General features: G+C 47.4%; 1 protein-coding gene across 7 annotated transcripts in view; it reads left to right on the forward strand.

Annotated features, from left to right (window-relative positions):
• NAP1L1 (nucleosome assembly protein 1 like 1) overlaps nucleotides 1-20223 on the forward strand; it is a 96628-nt gene that overhangs the window by 21836 nt on the left and 54569 nt on the right. For 4 of the 7 annotated variants that reach the window (XM_033951502.1, XM_033951496.1, XM_033951499.1 and 1 more), the window contains exons 3-5: nucleotides 1005-1096; nucleotides 4921-5023; nucleotides 18379-18520. In XM_033951502.1, coding sequence (XP_033807393.1) covers nucleotides 1005-1096; nucleotides 4921-5023; nucleotides 18379-18520 — 337 coding nt within the window. The remainder of the gene's footprint in view (nucleotides 1-1004; nucleotides 1097-4920; nucleotides 5024-18378; nucleotides 18521-20223) is intronic. The other 3 variants (XM_033951503.1, XM_033951498.1, XM_033951500.1) reach the window with 1 other exon arrangement.

The following is a 20223-nucleotide window of genomic DNA, read 5'->3' on the forward strand; positions in this document are numbered from 1 at the left end:
CAGCTGAGATGAAAGTGGCTTTATATTCATGTTGGTTTATAATCCATGCAAGAGAGCTGCCAAAACGCTGGCTTTTCTTTGAGTCCTCTATTTCATGATTGGAATTTTCAAGTTCACAGTGAAAACAAGCTATTTAGTTTTCCAGGTTGATGGTTTAAGGTTCAACTGTTTGAATTGCATTAGAAACACTGAGAGCTAAGTTGAATCTCTCTGTACTTCATTAAGTTTGATACCCATTTCTGAATTCCATTCAGTTTTTCATTTAATAATATGTTCAGTCTTTTTGTTTAGTTGGTAGACAACTGGGAATTCAAGAAGTTGCTTGTATGTTTTATAACTGTAAAAATTTGACTGAAAAATGCTTCACAATTTAGGTGTGGGTTTATTTTTATTTTGCAATGGTATAATTTTAGTCACTTCTATATATCTGACTAGGCTTTGTCTTTTGAAAGACTAAAGGAAAACTTAAGCACATTTTTAACTCTATAGGCATCTAAATTTTATTTCAAATTAGACTTAATTTGGCCAAGATTAAGGACAGTTGGGGAATGAAGTCATACATTCAGCAACAATATTGGACTAGCCAGTTAACCTGAGCTTCCTAATTAGTGACTAGCTTGATCTAAATGCAAACACCTTCGTTAGTCTGAAAGTAGGCACTCAACATTCTAGTAAAACCAGCCTAGAAAATGTTATATGCATACTTCTAGGAGGTTGGTGTTCAGGTGAGAGAACATTTTTAAATCTAACTTACAGTAGATATAATAACTTAATATGATCTGGCAGGGAGGTTGTTTTTCCCTTGTTTCAGAATTGACCATGTAAAATAACTCTTCTTTTGGAAGAGGTGGATCTTTTAATGTACTTGAGGTATGCTTTCCTAGACTTGCAGACATGCCATATCCTCGCCAAATCAGTAGTATCTTGCACAAAAGCAGACTGGGCAATTTATTGATCTACTCTTGAACTTGGTAGAAAAGTTTAAAAATATAACTTCTCTAAAGCAGCAAAGAACAGAATGAATTGGATCAACAAGACATGGAAGATGTTGAAGATGTGGAAGAAGAAGAAACCGGTGAAGATGCAAACAGTAAAGGTACACACTTAAATAAGCACTGGGGATGTCCAGTAAGACTACATTAATGTACTGAATTTTTAATGTGTAGAATTGGTGTGCAACTGCTTAAGTTTATTCACTTTTGTGGTGCTCTTTGCCTAGGGTATGATGCAGAAAAATGTTAACCTTTTTCAGTAGACAATTTTGTGAGTATACGGTCAAGCTTTCATAGACACCCGGGCACAGTCCATTTAAAATTGAGCTAATGAAACTATTTAGTTATTCAGTGAAGTATGCAGATAACCAAAAGGTTGAATGCTGGGCTTTTAACACTGGGTCTGAAGAGGGGTAAATGTTCATGTACTAGTAAGGATTTAATTTCTCTTAACTGAGAACATATGAACCCACAACTTGGATTGAGTAAGAGCATGGATAAGAACTGAGTGGGAAATATGCCAGGCTATTGAATTACATGCACAAAAGACTGTACCAGCATTCTGAGTTGTACGCAGATAAATATTAGTATTAGTTTTATGCATAGAACAGCGTTCCAACATGTATGCACTTCTCATGTTAGCATATGGTTTTGTGCACCAGGCCTAGTTGTATAGTGTTTGACTTCATTGGAGAGCAAAACATTGGCATCAGGAAGTTATATACTGATGCTCAATATCTTGTGCAGATTGTGCATGCAACATTCTTCCTGATGCTCCTACATAACATTAGCTGTCTGTGTCTAGATTGCCACATGAGTGCAATGCCTGACTTCACAGCTGTAGCACATGTGTAATCACCTTTGCTCCTCATTCCTATGACACTTGTTCACCCATTTTCCAATAAGTTGTAGGTAGGTCATACTTGCAAAAACACTCAATTGCCAGCCACAGAAGACAAGCTAATTTTTTTTATTTTTATTTTTTTTTACTCCCTCTCCATGCTAAAATACCAGCATTTAAGTCTCTTGGTTTTGCATGTACAGTGGTACCTCAGTTTACGAGTGCACCGGAATGCGAGTGTTTTGCAAGACGAGCAAAACATTCGCAAAATCGGCGACTCGGAAACCGATCATGGCTCGATTTACGAGCGCCCACCCCCCGCTATCCGGCACCCTCCCCCCCCATGATCCGGCACTCTCCCCGCCGAAAATTGGGCACCCCCCACTGCGATTGGGCACCCCCCTGCTGCTGCTTACTGTCATCTGGGCACCAGCATGTCCTGTGCGTTGGTGCCGGTGCCTGAAGATCGGCCTCCTCTTCTTGCTGGGTCTTGAGCATCTGCGCATGCTCAAAGCCTGCGAGTTCACGTGAACATCCGGTGCCCAGATGACAAGGGGGGGAGGGGGGAAGGGTGCCGGATCGCAGGGGGGGCCTTCGGGGGGAGCAGTGCTGGTTCTCGTGGGGGGGGGGGGGATAGAGCAGTGCCGCTGGCCTTGGGGGGTGGGACGTATCAAAGCGAGTTTCCATTATTTCCTATGGGGAAACTCGCTTTGATAAATGAGCATTTTGGATTACGAGCATGCTCCTGGAACGGATTATGCTCGTAATCCAAGGTACCACTGTACTGTACTGTACTTGTATCTGGGCTTTAGCTAATGTTTTCATTTAGTTTTAAGTGAGCTGTGTGGTGATGCCTGTGAAAACATTTGCACATTTAGCTAAACTCCTAAACCATAATAGCTCAAAAATGTGCATGGAACCTGTGCTAAGCTGTCTAAGCCTCCTACCCTTTATTACATCAGTCATTGAGTGTGTAAGTTTGAATAAGAAAAGCTTTAAAGGAAGGTGTTGAGTTGGGTCTTTTGAAAATATGATGCAGCAAGTAGGTAGATGGTAGTGAAGGTGGATGCGCACCTCTTGAGTGTGTAGAGGGGAGAGAAGTTTTGATTTTTGCCGAGCAAATAAAGAGCCATTGTAGTGATCTGAAGAGGGGGTAGTGTATGTGTAGACACTGGTAAAATCATGCAGCTAAATTGTAGGCTTACATGGAGAGGTAATGATATGGTGAGTCTGGCTGTGGTGGTAGATGAGTTCTAGTAGTATGCTAAAAGGGATAGTTTTTGCTAAAATAGGTTTTCATAAAATCAGCAATATTGCACCTGCAGAGAAGAGACACAGATCCCCCAAGGTTATGAGCACAGCATCTCTAGTTGATTTGTAGAAGAACTTTATTGAAATCTCAGGGGTACAAGTACAATAACAGTATATGCAGTCGTTATTGAGGTTACATGCAGTAGAAACAAATTAATGCATCGGCATATGGCAGTTTTAACCCATTTTGCCCCCAGCTCCTCATCTTGCAAAGCAACATAGTATGCTCTGCCTAGAATCTTGGATCAGTGTGGCCATGTTATTAGTTTTACTGTGCTCTGTTGGAAACGTTTTTCAGGTCCATATTTGCTGAGGTTAATGAAGTTTATTTGGTGTATCTCTCTTAACTTGATTGTATAGCAATTGTGTGCTTGCCCTGTGGCCTAAGTAAAGGACTTAATTGGAGTTCCGAGCCTTCTGGTCAGGCTGCCTTGGTCCAAGCTGTGCAACGGTCATGGTCCTTTGAAGATGACTACTTCAGGGCACAACAATTGATATGTACCTCTGCAGCTTCAGCTGAATATTTTTATTCTGGATGAAATTCCTGGTTTATGGTATGGGAGGAGCAGTCAGAGTGTGGGACAGGAGAGGAGATAATGGATGCTGTGAATGGGCAGACTGGATGGGCCATTTGGCCTTTATCTACCATCATGTCTTATCTATTGTTGCAACATGTGAACCAAGTCTGCCATGACTGCATAATACACCACATTTAATCTTTAGACATAAAGGTATAAAAAGAAAAAGTTCTGGATTTTATTTTTACATTCTGTTCCTGGACTTTTTTGTTTTGCCTCTATGAAATTTGTGTGTCTAAAATTTCACCTTCACTGTAACATCTCTGGGCAGGTATTAGTCCACACTGCTGCAACTTTTCTCCAAATGACTGCCAGGTGCTTGAGTCCTAGGTCACATGGAAATATTTTCCACCTTCTCCTTCCTTACAAGCTTTACTCCCAATACACAGTAATGGAATTGGTTCCTGCTCCCACCCCCCACCCCCTTCTCAAAGGAAGGCCTTAGCCTCCCAACCACACTGTTAGGAACAAGAAAAGCAGTCGGCTTATGCTGTATTCACCAGAATCAAGATTTCCGTTACTTAACCCATGACAGCATGCCAATGTTTTAGTGCTATGGCAGTAAGCAGTGGCTGGCTCAGTTAGCTGTTTGCCAAAAAGGAAATATTTCTACATCATAGAAACATAGTAAACAATGGCCCAGTAGTGGCTAGGCATGTAACTGCCACATCATGCAGATTACCTCAATGTCTTTTCTGAAATGCAAAAGTCATTTGACTTAAGGCTTTTCAACAGAAATTAATGATATTGGATTCCTAAAAAAATAAGATGGTCCTTTTATCCCATGACTTTTGAATTGAGATGTAGCCTTAAAAAAAATGAAAGAAAAAGCAGCTTTTGCAGACTGATCTTACCACTACTTTCTAATCCCCTAATAAACAGCCATTCTGCCTTGTGCATAATTCCTTCAGAGTAAAGGGTGGCTAGTTACTCATACTAATTCTTTGGGTGGGAGGGGGCATGCTCCCAAATCACCATGTTTAATGTTTGCTCAAACTAGACATGCTATGTAGTCTCGTCTAAGTTTCTAAACTAATAGATTCAAGTGCTGATTCATTGTCCACTAAAAGCTCTGAGTGTGAGACATGGACATGCTTGGAGATGTCACAGCAAATCAAAGGACTACCTCCTGTTTCCATGTACACTGTGGCATTAAGTAGGTCCAAATGTTATAGTGACTGTTTTCCTTTCATTTCAGCTCGTCAGTTAACTGTACAGATGATGCAGAATCCTCAGATTCTTGCAGCTCTTCAGGAGAGACTAGATGGCCTTGTAGGAACTTCTACAGGATACATAGAAAGGTAAGGCTACAACTTCCTGCTTGCGTTGCTAATGCACTTTCTAGTTCACTTTTCATAACCCTGCTGTATCCAAGGCCAGACAAACAGTCGTTTGACTATTTGTATTATTCTTTCAATTTGAATTGGCCACTTGCTGATGTCATCCAGGACAATTCAAACATCAGCTTCCTGAACATTATAGTCCTGTGGAGGTACTTCCTGTCCATTTCTGTTTTGATAAATGGACCTGTTTGTAGCTATCATCTCTTGTTAATATTTTTTTCCTGCCTGCTTTAAGACTGGGTTGGGGGTAGGAAGGGTTGGTTGGATTAGTGTTCATCTTTCATGCTCTCCAAAGTTTTGGAGGAAAAGTCTGGGTGTGAAGATTTCCAAGCTATAACAAAAAGATGGACCTAAAAGAACAATGAAATCTGCTTTGGGCCGACCTGTAACTACTTTAGTGAGCCCTTTGCAAAATGTCAACGGCCCACTTGGTCTTCAAGCAAACTTGAGCATTAAGTTTATAGTTGCTTATCTATTTTAGTATAGATAATCTGTATTGTGCATATTTTACTTTGAATAAATTAGGGTTGTATTTTGTTAGTCAGCATCTTTTATTGAATTGTGTCTTATTTCTTTTATAAGACATTGTTATTTGGATCTGTATTTAATTACTTGTTGTAATTATTATTGTGTAAACTGCCAAGAACTGATGGTTTGGCGGTATATAAAAATAAACTTATTATTAAATGGGTAATTCTGTGATGCACAAATTTGCCAGCAAGAGTGGGATGTTTGTTACCTTTTCCCTGCAGAGGCCAGCTGGTGAACAGGTAGGTCTCTGCCAAAATGTAAGACAAAGGTCCAATGTTAGACAAGTCATATGGCACCAAAAAAGAGGGCTTGTTGGTCTTGGTCCTTGTGCAGAATTTTTTGGGCACAGAATTATAGTGTTAGCTATGGTACCCAGGTCTGTGGCCAGGAATGTCAGCAAGAATAGCCTTTGAGTAAGGATACAAAAATCTGGAAACCATTTTAGTGAAGTCAACAAATTAGAGGAGTTTAGGCAAATTAGCCACAGCTTTACTAATTCACACTTGCATGTTGGCCTCTTGCCATGACGGAACATTATCTGTCTGTTCTATTTTGTCAAAAAGTAGCAACAGAAGCAGATGAACAATCAGTTGGTTTCTTTACCATCTTAGGTGGCCAAACTGGCATATCAGAATTATTCCAGGATTTTCGTTGGCTAAACAGTAGCAGTAGGGGGTGTCTTGTTCTTAAATATTTAGGCATACCTCGCCGTAGGGCAGGCTATTCCTGCCCTGAGAATCCAGAAATTGCCTGAAACGGAAATCCCCCAGAAGTTTTTACTTGAAGTTAGCTGAAATTCTCACTGTAAATTTTCACTATTCCATACTGCTGCATGATGAGGAAGACTGTTCACAGGCTGGACTTCTAATCACTGCTTCTCTGCCACAGATTTCTCTTCTGTTATATCCCTTCCAGATTCCATACGCTAGGTGTTCAATTCCAACCCGTAATCCAGGAGTTGCAGAAATCCAACACTTTTCTGAGCACATGCTCCACCCCCTTAGCCTGAGAGCTAGCAAACATAACCAGTTATAATTTCTGTAAGCAATTTGTGCAGAAGCCTTTTGCAATTGCTCTGCTTCTTTTTCTTGGGGTTTTTGGTTTTTGTTTTTGTTTTTTGCTTAAGGTTTGCTTTCTCGGTGGCTTCAGTGCCTTGAGACCCCTTTCCGGTGGTCCCCTGTCGGAGGAGAGGACACAATCCCACGGTGCTGGACTGTTCTTATGTTCTGTACCTTCCTTTCTACTGAAGGTGGTTCTGTCTGCCATGTCAAACCTGGAGGTTCATTTGCCTGTGTTGTTCCACAGGCTCTTGCATAAGTTGGATGTAAGGAGAGTCTTTATCCACTATTTGGGGAAGACTAATGATTTCAGGCTGTCTGATCACCTTTTTGTCCTGACTGCTGCGCCTTACCATGGTCAGCCAGCGTCCATCCTCGAAAGGCTATTTCTGCGACTTAAATCGGAGTGCGGCAAGCAGCTGCCAGTTTCTCTTAAGGCTCATTTGACTAGAAGTGTTGTTGCATCGTGGGCAGGGTCTTGCGCAATTCAACTCAATGAAATTTGCAGGGTGGCTACTTGGTCCTCTCTTCATACCTTTACCCAGTTTTTCCGAATGGATGTGGCAGCTCCATTTGATGCCACTTTTGGGACCTCTGTTTTGTGGGCAGGCTCTTCTGTCCCTCCTTAGATGCTACCATTGCTTTTGGTACATCACCTAGCGTATGGAATTTCGGAAGGGACATAACAGAATGAAAGACTAGGTTTTTACCTTTGATAATCTTTCTGTTAGTCCCTGTAGTATTCCATACGAACCGCCCTCTTTGTGTACACTCAGTGGTTTGGCATAGCGTGCATCTTTCTGCCTCTGTTGTTTTCCTTACAGGCTTGAACAATTTCCAGCCAGTTGACAGATCTTGTGGGCAGTTTCCACTTCAGATTTTTTATCTGAAGGCTGTCTCATGTTGGTGCCCATTGCACACAGCATGTTAATTCTATATTGTTCCTCTATGTTTTGCTGGAATGATTTTGTGTCTGTTACTTATTTCATGTTTTGTAGAGCAGACCAGTTCAAGGCTTGTTTGTATTGCAGGGGTTCTTCCCCCATACCCCCTTGTCATGGATTTGTGCGGAAATGTTAATTAGTTTTGGGACTTAACTGGATATGTTTGCTAACTCTCAGGCTAAGGGGGTGGAGCATGTGCTCAGAAAAGTGTTGATTTCTACAACTTCCAGATTGCGGGTTGGGATTGAACACCTAGCATATGGAATCCTACAGGGACTAACGAAAGATTATCAAAGGTAAAAAAACCTAATCTTCCAATGTACATCCTTCATGGAATATATCAGTTTATCAAACAATCCCAGTTCAGCATAATAGTGATCAAGATTTTTTTTTTCCTGGTGTCGGCACTTCCTATTGATAACTTTTAGTTTGGGAGAGCCAGTTTACATATAACAAAATGTTCTCCCTATATATATCTATATATCTATATAATAAAACCGTAGGCGGCGCATGCGCAGTCTAATCCGCGTGCTTCCGTGATCCGTATGTCTGTGGCCGGCAAGAGTGCACATGCAAACTTACAACAGCTCGCACTCACGGTCTGGCTGGCTCTTTAAAGTTTTTTTCGGTGCCGGCTCACCTGCTCCGCCTTCCTCTTCCTGCCAGTCTCAGCCGGACTCACTCCTCCCCCCCTGGCAGCCCTGAACCTGTTCCTCCGTTCCCCGCCCGACGGGCCGGTGAGTGCTGCGCCAGGGGCAATGCAGGTGGAGACTATCGGCGGCGGAGCCGGAGGGAAGGGGGGGCACGCAACGCTGCAAGTTGCCGACTCCACCCCCCCCCTCTCTCGAACCGCACAAGGACTGCCGTTGACGAAATTTGCCCCACCGTTCCTTCCCTTCCTCCATCAGGTACAGTTCAGCTCCGCCTATGTTAAAAGCAGCTGCTTTGAAATTGGAGCCCTGCTGCCACCGTAACACGTTCCCTCTGCCGCGGTCCCATATGTCAGAGAAGGGGCGGGACCAAGGCAGAGGGGAACGTGCTACGGCAGTGGCAGGCCTCTGATTTCGATGCGGCTGCTTTTAACATTGGTGGAGCTGCACTGCACCTGATGGAGGGAGGGAAGGAAAGGTGGTTGTGCGCTGTTGAGCCCCTCTGCACGCGCACAAACCAAAAAAGGAGCCAGGACTCTTCCCCACCCGGTGCCGGCAGACCCGAAAAAACGGCCCTACCGAACAGACCCGCGAGCAGGGTTGCCATGGAAACCTAACCGGAATTACATGCAGTCGGCAAGGGTCAGTGAGAGGGGATCAGGAGCTAAAGAGAGATTGAAAAAAACAAACAAACAGTGCACAAGTAGAGAGAGACACACAGACAGTCACAGAAGGACAGGGGGCTAGAGCAGAGATGCTTGCAGGGAGAAAAAGCTAAGCAGTAATGTTACAGCTTGAGAGTGCAGACTGAGGAAGAAAGCAGAGACAGCGCTACACAGGGAAATGGAGGGAGGAAAGAGACAGAAAGAAAAATACAGACAGACATAAATTCTAGCACCCGTTAATGTAACGGGCTTAACGACTAGTATATAGATAGATAGATAGATAGATAGATAGATATAGATATAGAGATATGTATATATGTATATATATATATATATATATATGTATATATATATATATATATATATATATACACGTCCCTTACCTCAGCTGATGCTAACTCAACTGAAAACTTCTCTTTTCAAAATACTTGGTCAAATAATTTCTTTTGTCTTCCTTAAATTGTCTTTAATTTATAATCTTTTGTAAACCACGTAGAACTTATGGTTACGCGGTTAAGAAGTACAATGTCATCTTATGATGCTTATTTGGTAGAGCTACTAACTTGGATGCTATTGCATCAGATGCATTTGGTTGATCTGTTGTCCACAGAATACTTGTAAAACCTTATAACCAGCCACTAGGTTCTGAAGTTGGATTTATCCCAGGACAAGCAGGCATGATATTCTCACATGTGGGTGACGTCATCTACGGAGCCCCGATGCGGAAGCATTTTCAAGCAAACTTGATTGAAGATTTAAGTTTGCTCTGCTGCTCCACGGATGCGTGCCTTCCTGCTCCACTAGGGGGCGCATCCCCTCGTGGTGTCCAGTTCAAAATTTTCCGCTGAGCCTAGAAGTCGTGTTTTTTCAGGCTCTGCCCCAACTGCCTTCTAGCACCGCGATTTTTCTTATTTTTCTCGATTAAGTCGCTGTGTGCAAATTTTTTCTTGTTTCAACTTGTTCCTGCTTCGTTTTTGACCGACCCGGAGGCTTCCGGGTCCCCGTGGCCGCGTGGCTACTCGAGCCGCGGCCAGTTTCGATTCTATGTCCCGGCCTTTGACCGGCTTTAAAAAGTACACCTGGTGCGAGCGGCTTCTTTCCATCACAGACCCACATCGCCGGTGCATCCTCTGCCTGGGGACTGCTCATCCAACCGACTCCTGCCCCCAGTGCGCTACTTTCCAGAACCGGACCCTCCGCCGAAGAAAAGCCCGCATGGCGGATCTCTTCGCCGCCGACCAACCCTCTACCTCGGCCTCGGCCCCGAATACCTCTGCATTGCCTCGAGACTCGAATCTGAAATCCTCGGGACAACAGAAAGCCTCGGCTCCGGGTTAGAGAGCTGCACGGGAACGGGGACGACGGGAATCCCGCGGGACCCGCGGGTTCCCCCTTTGGGTCACGGGGATCCCGTGGGGACGCCCCTAGGGTCGCGGGGATCCCGTGGGGACGCCTCCGAGGGTCGCGGGGTTCCTGCGGGGCTAGATGTACTCAGTCGCGCGGCTCTTCTCCCTACCTTCTCTGCTTGCAGCACAGAGCCGAACGGAAGTCTTCCCGACGTCAGCGCTGACGTCTGAGGGGAGGGAGGGCTTAAACAAAGCCCTCCCTCCCTCCGACGTCAGCGCTGACGTCGGGAAGACTTCCGTTTGGCTCTGTGCTGCAGGCAGTGCAGGTAAGGAGGAGAGTAGCCTCGCGGTTTGAGTGGCTACCAAGGGAGGGGGCGGTCCGCCCCGCCACACCCCGCCCCGGTTTCAGCACAGCCGGCCAGGTCCCCTTACTTTTGTGGCACTTCCCCGACCGACCGACAACAGCCCCGGTCCGACAATCCTCCCTGCCCTGTAGCCGCGAATCTAAATTATCTTCTTACAGCAGCTGTAATAAGGTAATTTAGATTCGCAGTTAAGGGCAGGGAGGTTTGTCGGATCGGGGCTGTTGTCAGTCGGTCGGGGAAGTACCACAAAAGTAAGGGGACCTGGCCGGCTGTGCTGCACCCGGGGCGGTAGAGAAGGAGTGGGGAGAAGGACGCTGAAAGGCCATGGGGAAGACGGGAGGGGGGGGAAGGACTCTGAAAGCACTTGAAGACAGAGGAGGGAGAAGGACGCTGAAAGCACATGGGGAATACAAAGGGGTGGAGAAGGACGCTGAAAGGCCATGGGAAGGGCGGGGGTGGGGGGAAGGACTCTGAAAGCACTTGTGGAAGACAAAGGGGTGGAGAAGGACGCTGAAAGGACATGGGGAAGACGGGGGGGGGGGGGGGGGGAGAAGGACGCTGAAAGGCCATGGGGAAGACAGAGAGGGAGAAGGACGCTGAAAGGACATGGGGAAGCAGAGGGGGGAGAAGGACACAAAGCACATGTGGAAGACAGAGGGGGGAGAAGGACGCTGACAGGACATGGGGAAGATGGGGGGAGAAGGACGCTGAAAGGAAATGGGGAAGAGAGAGTAGGGAGAAGACACTGGCAGGGAAGAAGACAGATGCCAGACTATGGGGGGAGCGGAGAGAAGAAGATGGGTGCCAGACCAATTTGGAAGGGGGAAGAAAGGGAGAGGCACAGTAACAGAGCAAATGGAAGATGCAGAAGGAAGAGAGACAGTGGATGGAAGGAATTGAATGAGAACATGAGGAAAGCAGAAACCAGGCAACAAAGGTAGGAAAAGAATTATTTCTTTTTTTTTATTTTGCTTCAGGATAAAGTAGTATATTAGTTGTGTTGATAAAAATTTATAAACATTAGAGGCTCTGGTAGAAACCCATTTGCAAAGTATGTATTCTTCCCAATTAATATTTTCAAATTAATAAAGTCTTTTTGCTTATTTGTAAATGGGTTTCTACCAGAGCCTTTAATTCAGTAGCATAATTAAATGAAATAACTATTTCTGAAGTTTATAGGGACGGGCGGGGACGGAGGGGATTCCTCGCGGGGACGGGTGGGGACGGAGGGGATTCCTCGCGGGGACGGGTGGGGACGGAGGGATTCCTCACGGGGACGGGTGGGACTTTGGCGGGGACGGGTGGGATTTCTGTCCCCGCGCAACTCTCTTCTCCGGGTAAGTCCCCTCTTCCCTCTTCAGGTTCCATAACAGCGAAGAAGCCAGCCTCGGGGACACCAGCGACGCATGGCAGAAGTCTCATGCTTACACCTCCGGCGAAGCCCCCCAAACCTTCGGGCCGTGCCTCCACCACACGGGAATACTCTGATACGAGGTCGCCCCCGGTGGAGTGCACCGAGGCAGTGGACATGCCCTCGATGCTGTCCGTGCCCGTTTTCTATGACCTACTCTGAGCGATGATCTCATCGGAGCTGTCCGCTGCAATGGCCCATCTACAACCGACCTCGACCCCCGCATGTGCCAGACCAGCCTGAGCCTCGCGTCGAGCCACCTCGGGGAAAAGCGCGCAAGCTTCGCCGCATCCCATCCTCCTCGGACTCCTCGCCGAGACACCCGAGGCGCTCTCCCTCCACAGACCGCTGCGGGGCAAAACGTCGTGCTAAACCGACGGAAACCTCGAACTGCCGTACCTCCAAGAAGGCCCGGAGTTCCCCCACTCTACGAGGCCGTTCACCTACACCTCGTACGGGACCGCTGAGGGTGGCGGAGCTATCACTCTCCAACCCGCGCATCCTCCGAACTCCCCCTCGGACCAGGGCTCCGATCCGAGGTTTCAGGCTTTCACCGAGGGAATCCGGGTCGAGGTCACTGATTCGACATCAATCGGTACCCCGAACCCCGGCATCATCTCCGAGGGGCTCCTCGAGACGTCGGAGATCCATGACCCCGGAACACTTTCACAGTGCTTCCCCGGTCTCGGAGCATGGATCGGAGCAGGAACCTCGATACTCGAGGGAAGCCTCCCCATCCTTGTCCACCCGACGGAGGTCTTGTTCACCGACCCCGCACGGGGCCTCTGGAACATCCCGCCCATCCTTCTCTCGCTTTGTCCAGGACATGGGCCACTCTTTGGACTTAGACCTCCAGTCAGACTCCAGATACTCTAAGGAGTACCTAGCGGAGCTAGATATGCCATCATTGCCCAGAGAGTCCCTTCGCTTACCGCCTAACCCGGTACTCCAAGAGGCTTTCTTCAGGAACCTGGAGACCCCCCTATATGGTCACAGCAGTACCCTCCAAAATGGAGGCCAAGTACCGTACAGTACCCTTCCCGGGATTTGAACAACCGCAGCTCTCCCACCAGTCGCTGTTAGTAGAATCCTCCTTGAAAAAGGCTCACCCCTCCAGGGTCTCAGCGGCGGTCCCCCCAGGCCGAGAAGGCCGAACCCTAGACAAGTTCGGCAGGAGACTATATCAAAATACGATGATGGCCTCTAGGGTGCAAAGCTACACTTTCACCTTCACATCCTACCTCAAACACCTCATTGGACTACTGAGAGCCTTTGAGACTGACTTACCGGCCTCCCGCCAAGGAGCGTTTAGCCTGCTTTCAGAGTCCCTCTCCAACCTACGCCTCCATCTATTCCACGCGGCCTACGATGGCTTCGAACTCTCCTCCAGAGAGGCAGCCTTTGCTATCGCCTTGCGCCGACTAGCTTGGCTGCGCCTGGTCGACATGGACCCCAACTTACAGGACCGGTTGGCTAACCTCCCCTGCGTGGGTAAAGAACTGTTTGATGACACTATCGAGGCAGCTACAAAACGCCTCTCCGAACACGAACGCTCGTTTGCCTCCCTCGTGCGGCAAAAGCCTAAACCGCCCACATCCAGGCCGTTCAGGGCCCCTCCGCGCCGCTACCCACAAAAATCCACTCCTGCCTTCTCGCGGCCTCCGCCCAGGCATCCGCAAGCCCACCATCGGGCTCTGCCCAAGTCCCAACCGCCTGCGACTACCAAACCATCCCCGTCCTTTTGATGGGATACGCGGAAGGGGGCGGGCCCCCTCCGCCATAGTCCCAGGCCTCCTTCCCATCGGAGGTCGCCTCAAAGCCTTTTACCCTCGCTGGGAACAAGTCACGTCGGACGCATGGGTCCTTGGCGTGATCTCATCAGGATACTCTCTCAACTTTCGGGCCATTCCTCCAGACAACCCCCCAAGGAATTGCCCTCCCAACCGGACGCAGCTACCCCTACTCCTCTCCGAAGCTCGAGATCTGCTTCATCTGAGAGCAGTGGAGGAGGTTCCCCCCGGCCAACAGGGGAAGGGCTTCTACTCCCGTTACTTCCTGGTACCGAAAAAAACGGGAGACCTTCGCCCAATACTAGACTTGAGACGCCTCAACAAATTTCTGGTACGGGAAAAGTTTCGGATGCTTTCCCTACCGACCCTCTACCCCCTGATCGACGAAGGCGACTGGCTCTGCTCCCTCGATCTGAAGGAGGCGTACACACATGTTCCAGTGCACCCCGCTCACCGCAAGTTCTTGCGTTTTCAGGTGGGAGACCTGCACCTGCAATACCGAATCCTCCCCTTCGGCCTAGCATCGTCACCTCGGGTCTTCACCAAGTGCCTCGTGGTGGTCGCAGCTACCTTACGCTCCCAAGGTCTTTAGGTATTCCCCTACCTGGACGACTGGCTGATCAAAGCCCCGTCCAGGGAAGGGGTTATCTCAGCGACCCAACAGACTATTATCTACCTACAGAGTCTGGGGTTCGAGATAAACTTCCCAAAATCCCAACTACGCCCCTCGCAGTCCCTACAATTCATTGGGGCCACGCTGGACACGGTTCGCCTCCGTTCCTTCCTCCCCCCTCCGCGTTTAGAGGCGTTAGTAAGTCTGAGCCGAAGGATCTCACGGCTGACCTCGGTATCAGCTCGACAGATGATGACTCTCCTGGGCCACATGGCATCCACCGTCCATGTCACACCCTTCGCCCGTCTCCATCTGAGAATCCCTCAATGGACCCTGGCCTCTCAATGGCGTCAAGACCGGGATCCGATCGATTGTCCTATGACAGTGACTCCTTCCTTGCAACGATCGCTCCGCTGGTGGGCCGACTCTTCAAATCTTTCCAAAGGTTTGCTCTTCCTCGCCCCTCCTCACAGCAAGGTACTCACCACGGACTCGTCGGAGTACGCTTGGGGAGCCCACCTGGACGGCCTCCGCACTCAGGGGATGTGGTCAGCAGAAGACCGCCGCTGTCACATCAACATGCTAGAGCTCCGGGCCATCTATCTCGCAGCTGTAGCCTTTCAACATCTGCTTCACGACCGGGTGGTCCTCATCCGAACTGACAACCAGGTAGCAATATACTACATAAACAAGGGGGGACAGGGTCTTGGTCCCTCTGTCGGGAAGCCATGCGCCTCTGGAAATGGGCAATCTCCAACAACACCTTCCTTCGAACGGTGTACATACAAGGAGAACAAAACTGTCTGGCGGACAGACTCGGCCGCCTCCTCCAGCCACACGAATGGTCACTGCACTCTCAGACCCTACGACAGGTGTTCGAACAGTGGGGGACGCCTCAAATAGATCTGTTCGCATCCCCCCACAATCACAAACTGCCCCTCTTCTGCTCCCGGATACACTCCCCGGACCGACTCGAGGCCGACGCCTTCCTCCTCGACTGGGAGGGAAGGTTTCTGTACGCGTTTCCGCTGTTTCCTCTGATCCTGCGGACGCTGGTCCACCTGAAAACGGTGAAAGCCACCCTGATCCTGATTGCTTCTCGCTGGCCACGCCAGCCTTGGTTTTCCCTTCTACTTCAACTCAGTGTCAGAGATCCACTGCCTCTGCTTCGGTTTCCCTCTCTACTATCACAGAGTCAGGGTTCGCTGTTACATCCCAATCTTCAATCTCTTCATCTGAATGCTTGGTTTCTTTCCCCCTGACTTCTCTCCCCGTGTCTCAATCAGTCAAGGAGATATTGGAGGCCTCTAGAAAGACCTCGACGAGAACCTGCTATTCCCAAAAGTGGACCAGATTCTCAGCCTGGTGCTCCTCTCACAGCCAGGACCCGGTGTCGGTCCCCGTCCCTCTGGTCCTGGACTATTTACTTCAATTATCTCACTCCGGCCTAAAGACCAACTCCATTCGAGTACATCTCAGTGTGATTGCGGCCTTTCATCAGCCCCTGGAAGGAAAAGCCCTCTCGCTCCACCCCTTAGTCTCTCGCTTCATGAAGGGTCTTCTGAATGTCCACCCTCCTCTCAAACCCCCTCCGGTGGTTTGGGACCTTAACGTGGTTCTGGCTCAACTAATGAAACCTCCATTTGAGCCCCTAGACAAATGCCATCCTAAATTCCTCACTTGGAAGGTGATTTTCCTGCTTGCACTCACTTCCGCTCGGCGAGTTAGTGAGCTACAGGCTCTGGTAGCGGACCCACCCTTCACTGTATTCCACCATGACAAGGTGGTACTCCGCACACATCCAAAGTTCTTGCCTAAAGTAGTGTCTGATTTTCACCTCAATCAGTCCATCGTCTTGCCCGTGTTTTTTCCCAAGCCCCACTCTCACCCCGGAGAGGTGGCGCTTCACACTCTTGACTGTAAGAGAGCGTTGGCCTTTTACCTCCAACGCACTCAACCACACCGGAAAGTCCCACAATTGTTTTTGTCCGTCGACCCAAACCGGTTAGGCCACCCAGTTTCCAAGCGCACCTTGTCCAACTGGTTGGCCGATTGCATCACCTTTTGCTACGCTCAGGCTGGTCTCGCACTGCATGGTCGAGTAATGGGACACAAGGTCCGAGCGATGGCAGCCTCCGTAGCGTTCCTCAGGTCCACACCTATTGAGGAAATCTGCAAGGCTGCCACGTGGTCTTTGGTTCATACTTTCACCTCCCACTACTGTCTGGACTCACTGTCCAGAAGCGATGGCCGGTTCGGCCAATCGGTATTGCGAAATCTATTTGCTTAAATTGCCAACTTCCCTCCATCCCTTTTCAGTTAGCTTGGAGGTCACCCACATATGAGAATATCATGCCTGCTTGTCCTGGGATAAAGCACAGTTACTTACCGTAACAGGTGTTATCCAGGGATAGCAGGCATATATTCTCACAACCCGCCCACCTCCCCGAGGTTGGCTTCTTTGCTAGTTAAGAGAACTGGAGACCACGAGGGGATGCGCCCCCCTAGTGGAGCAGGAAGGCACGCATGCGTGGAGCAGCAGAGCAAACTTAAATCTTCAATCAAGTTTGCTTGAAAATGCTTCCGCATCGGGGCTCCGTAGATGACGTCACCCACATGTGAGAATATATGCCTGCTGTCCCTGGATAACACCTGTTACGGTAAGTAACTGTGCTTTATGGTGTCATAACGGTATTTTGTATTTGAATCCTATGAATGTATAAAGGGGAAAGTGATAGGAGTGTACTACCATCTGCCTGACCAGGATGAATGAACAGATGCTGAAATGTTAACCCAATGTGTTAAGCCTCCTTAATTTCTGATAACCCAATAATGGGTGATTTCAGATACCCTGATATTGACTGTATAAATGTAACAGGGCATGCTAGTTAGATAAAATTCCTTGATGAAATCAAGGACTGCTTTATTGAACATCTGGCTAAGGACCTGACATAAGAAGTGAAGCAATTCTAGACCTTGTTCTTGGTGAAGCCCATGAATTAGTGCAGGAGGTAATGGTGCTGGGGCCACTTGATAACAGTGATCATAACATGATCAGATTTGATATAATCCCTGGAATAAGTTCACCCACAAAATCCAATACAGCACCATTTAACTTTAGAAAAGGAGACTTATGATAGCATGAGAAGAATGGTAATAAAAACTTAGAAGTTTCAAAGGTCAAAAATTTACATCGGGCTGGAAGATATTGGAACCAAAAGAGAATCCTTCAGAAAGTGGAAGTAGGATCCGAATGAAAATAATTGTAAACACAAGGAATGAGAGATTTGTATCTTAAAGAGGTAGTGCATGCAAATCCATCTCGTATATATTCATTGTGGATATCCTGAAAGCCTGACCTGCCTGTGGCTCTCGAGGACCAGAATTGCCTACCCCTAGATTAGCCTATGCCAAGACTTTGGATAGCTCCCACTGTTTAAGCCTAATATTCAGTCAACCTTCCTAGCCACAGCAGACCTCTTATCCCTGCTGTGCCCACAGGACCACTACATGGATCCACCCCTAGAGTGTGATGGTACTCAATTTACCCATACCCAAACTGCCTTGAATGGTTTTAATTGGTTGCAGTAAGCGTTCCTGGCTGTACCACATATTCATACTGATGTTATCCGACTATTTATGTCTCGGCCTCCAACTGCTGATACAGGACCTAGACCATAGGTCTGGACTAACCTATTAACAGGTAGGAACAAATTCACATTTTTTTTGTGTGCACCAACAGATGACTTGAGTCTTTGACCGGTGGTTAATCTATAAGATCTGCAATAACACATGTAGACCAGAAATGCAGCTTGAGCAAACTTAATCTATTTTTTGGTCATGTAGTAGAAGTGCTTTTTTTTAATTGACCAATCTGATTTAGGAGTCAAAATGGTCAGGAAACTTGATTGCTTATGGTGCCATCTTTAAACTTTTTCAGTTTGCCTAAAGTAGTTAAGAGGCGAGTGAATGCCCTCAAGAATCTTCAGGTTAAATGTGCACAGATTGAAGCCAAGTTCTATGAGGAAGTTCATGAGTTGGAACGAAAGTATGCTGCTCTTTATCAGCCCTTATATGATAAGGTAAGATATTCTGTAGCTTTTTAGAGGTCCAAAAAAAGTGTTAAGCGCTGTGCTAACATTGCTGCAAAGTACCCTTTAAGTGTATATTGTAAGTGTGGAGAGACATTTTCAATAGGATATCTAAGTCTGACTTTGGACATTCCCCGCAAAATGTCCAAAATTGGACTTCCAGAAGGGTCCATTTTTGAAAATGCTGGACATCTAAATTTTTTTTTGAAAATTCATTTAGTTGGACGACTTGGCCACCAGGAAAGTCCAACTAGATGTCCATACTCAGTATGTTTAACTTTATTCCTCATTTTCGACCACAATACCGTTCAAGTTGAAATTGTCCAAATGAAGCCCATTGGATGTGGGAGGAGCCAGCTTTCGTGGACTGGCCACACAGACGTGCCAACAGAGCATTAGAAGGCACTGCTGTGAACTTCACATAAACAGTGCCAAAAGTACATCTCACCATAACCCCCTTATGTGTGGTGAGCCTCCAAAATGCCCACAAAACTTACCGTACCCACTTGTCCACAATCCCAATAGCCCTTATGGCTGCAGGTGACACCTATACGGCAGTATTGTAGGGTTTTGATGGGCTCACACTTTCCACCATAAATGTAGTGGTTAGAGTAGCTTATGGGCCTGGCTCTTCCTATTTATGGTTCACTAGCCCACCCACCTGACTACTTAAGAAACTTGTGTGATTCTCTACTGGGCTGCTGTTCTAGAGCCAGGTATGTACTGTTTCATTCAAATATTTGGGGGGTGGGAGGGGTCGGTGATTACTGGGGAGGTGTATGGGACTCATTACTTAATCCCTCCAGTGGTCATCTGGTCAGTTTGGGTATCCTTTTGGCACTTAGATGCTTCTCAGACTAGTTTAAAACAACTTAAGTTACATCCAAGGGCGCTGAAGAAACTTAGGGAAGTTATGGTGGCTCCACTGACCTTTTCAATGAGTTTCTAGAGTTGGGAGTGGTACAGGAGGACTGGAGAAGGGCGGATGTGATCCCTCCCCCCCAATTGCTTGCTTTCCAATGCACTCTGTTACAGTACCTCTAACCCAGCTCAGATTGCTGTTCTTCTAGCACAGATAGAACATTGGATGTTCAGGTTTAAACTCAAGCTCAATCCAGAAAAAACTAAATTTTTTCTCACAAGTCTAAATGATAGCATTGCAGAGAAAAAGCTTCAAATCAACAACCAGAATTTTGATATTGTCAGCTCAATTAAGATCTTAGGGGTGACATTAGATCAATACTTAACGTTAGAAGATCATACTGCCGTACAGTGAGAGATTAGAGAAACTGGGCCTCTTCTCCCTTGAAAAGAGAAGTCTGAGAGGGGACATGATCGAAACATTCAAGATACTGAAGGGAATAGACTTAGTAGATAGAAACAGGTTGTTCACCCTCTCCAGGGTAGGGAGAACGAGAGGGCACTCTCTCTAAAGTTAAAAGGGGATAGATTCTATACAAGCGTAAGGAAGTTCTTCTTCACCCAGAGAGTGGTAGAAAATTGGAATGCTCTTCCACAGGCTGTTATAGGGGAAAACACCCTCCAGGGATTCAAGACAAAGTTAGGCAAGTTCCTGCTGAACCGGAACGTACACAGGTAGGGCTAGTCTCAGTTAGGGCACTGGTCTTTGATGACCTAAGGGCCGCCTCGTGAGTGGACTTCTGGGCACAATGGACCACAGGTCTGACCCAGCA

Source organism: Geotrypetes seraphini, chromosome 7 (genome assembly GCF_902459505.1).
Source record: "Geotrypetes seraphini chromosome 7, aGeoSer1.1, whole genome shotgun sequence".
Taxonomy (NCBI): domain Eukaryota; kingdom Metazoa; phylum Chordata; class Amphibia; order Gymnophiona; family Dermophiidae; genus Geotrypetes; species Geotrypetes seraphini.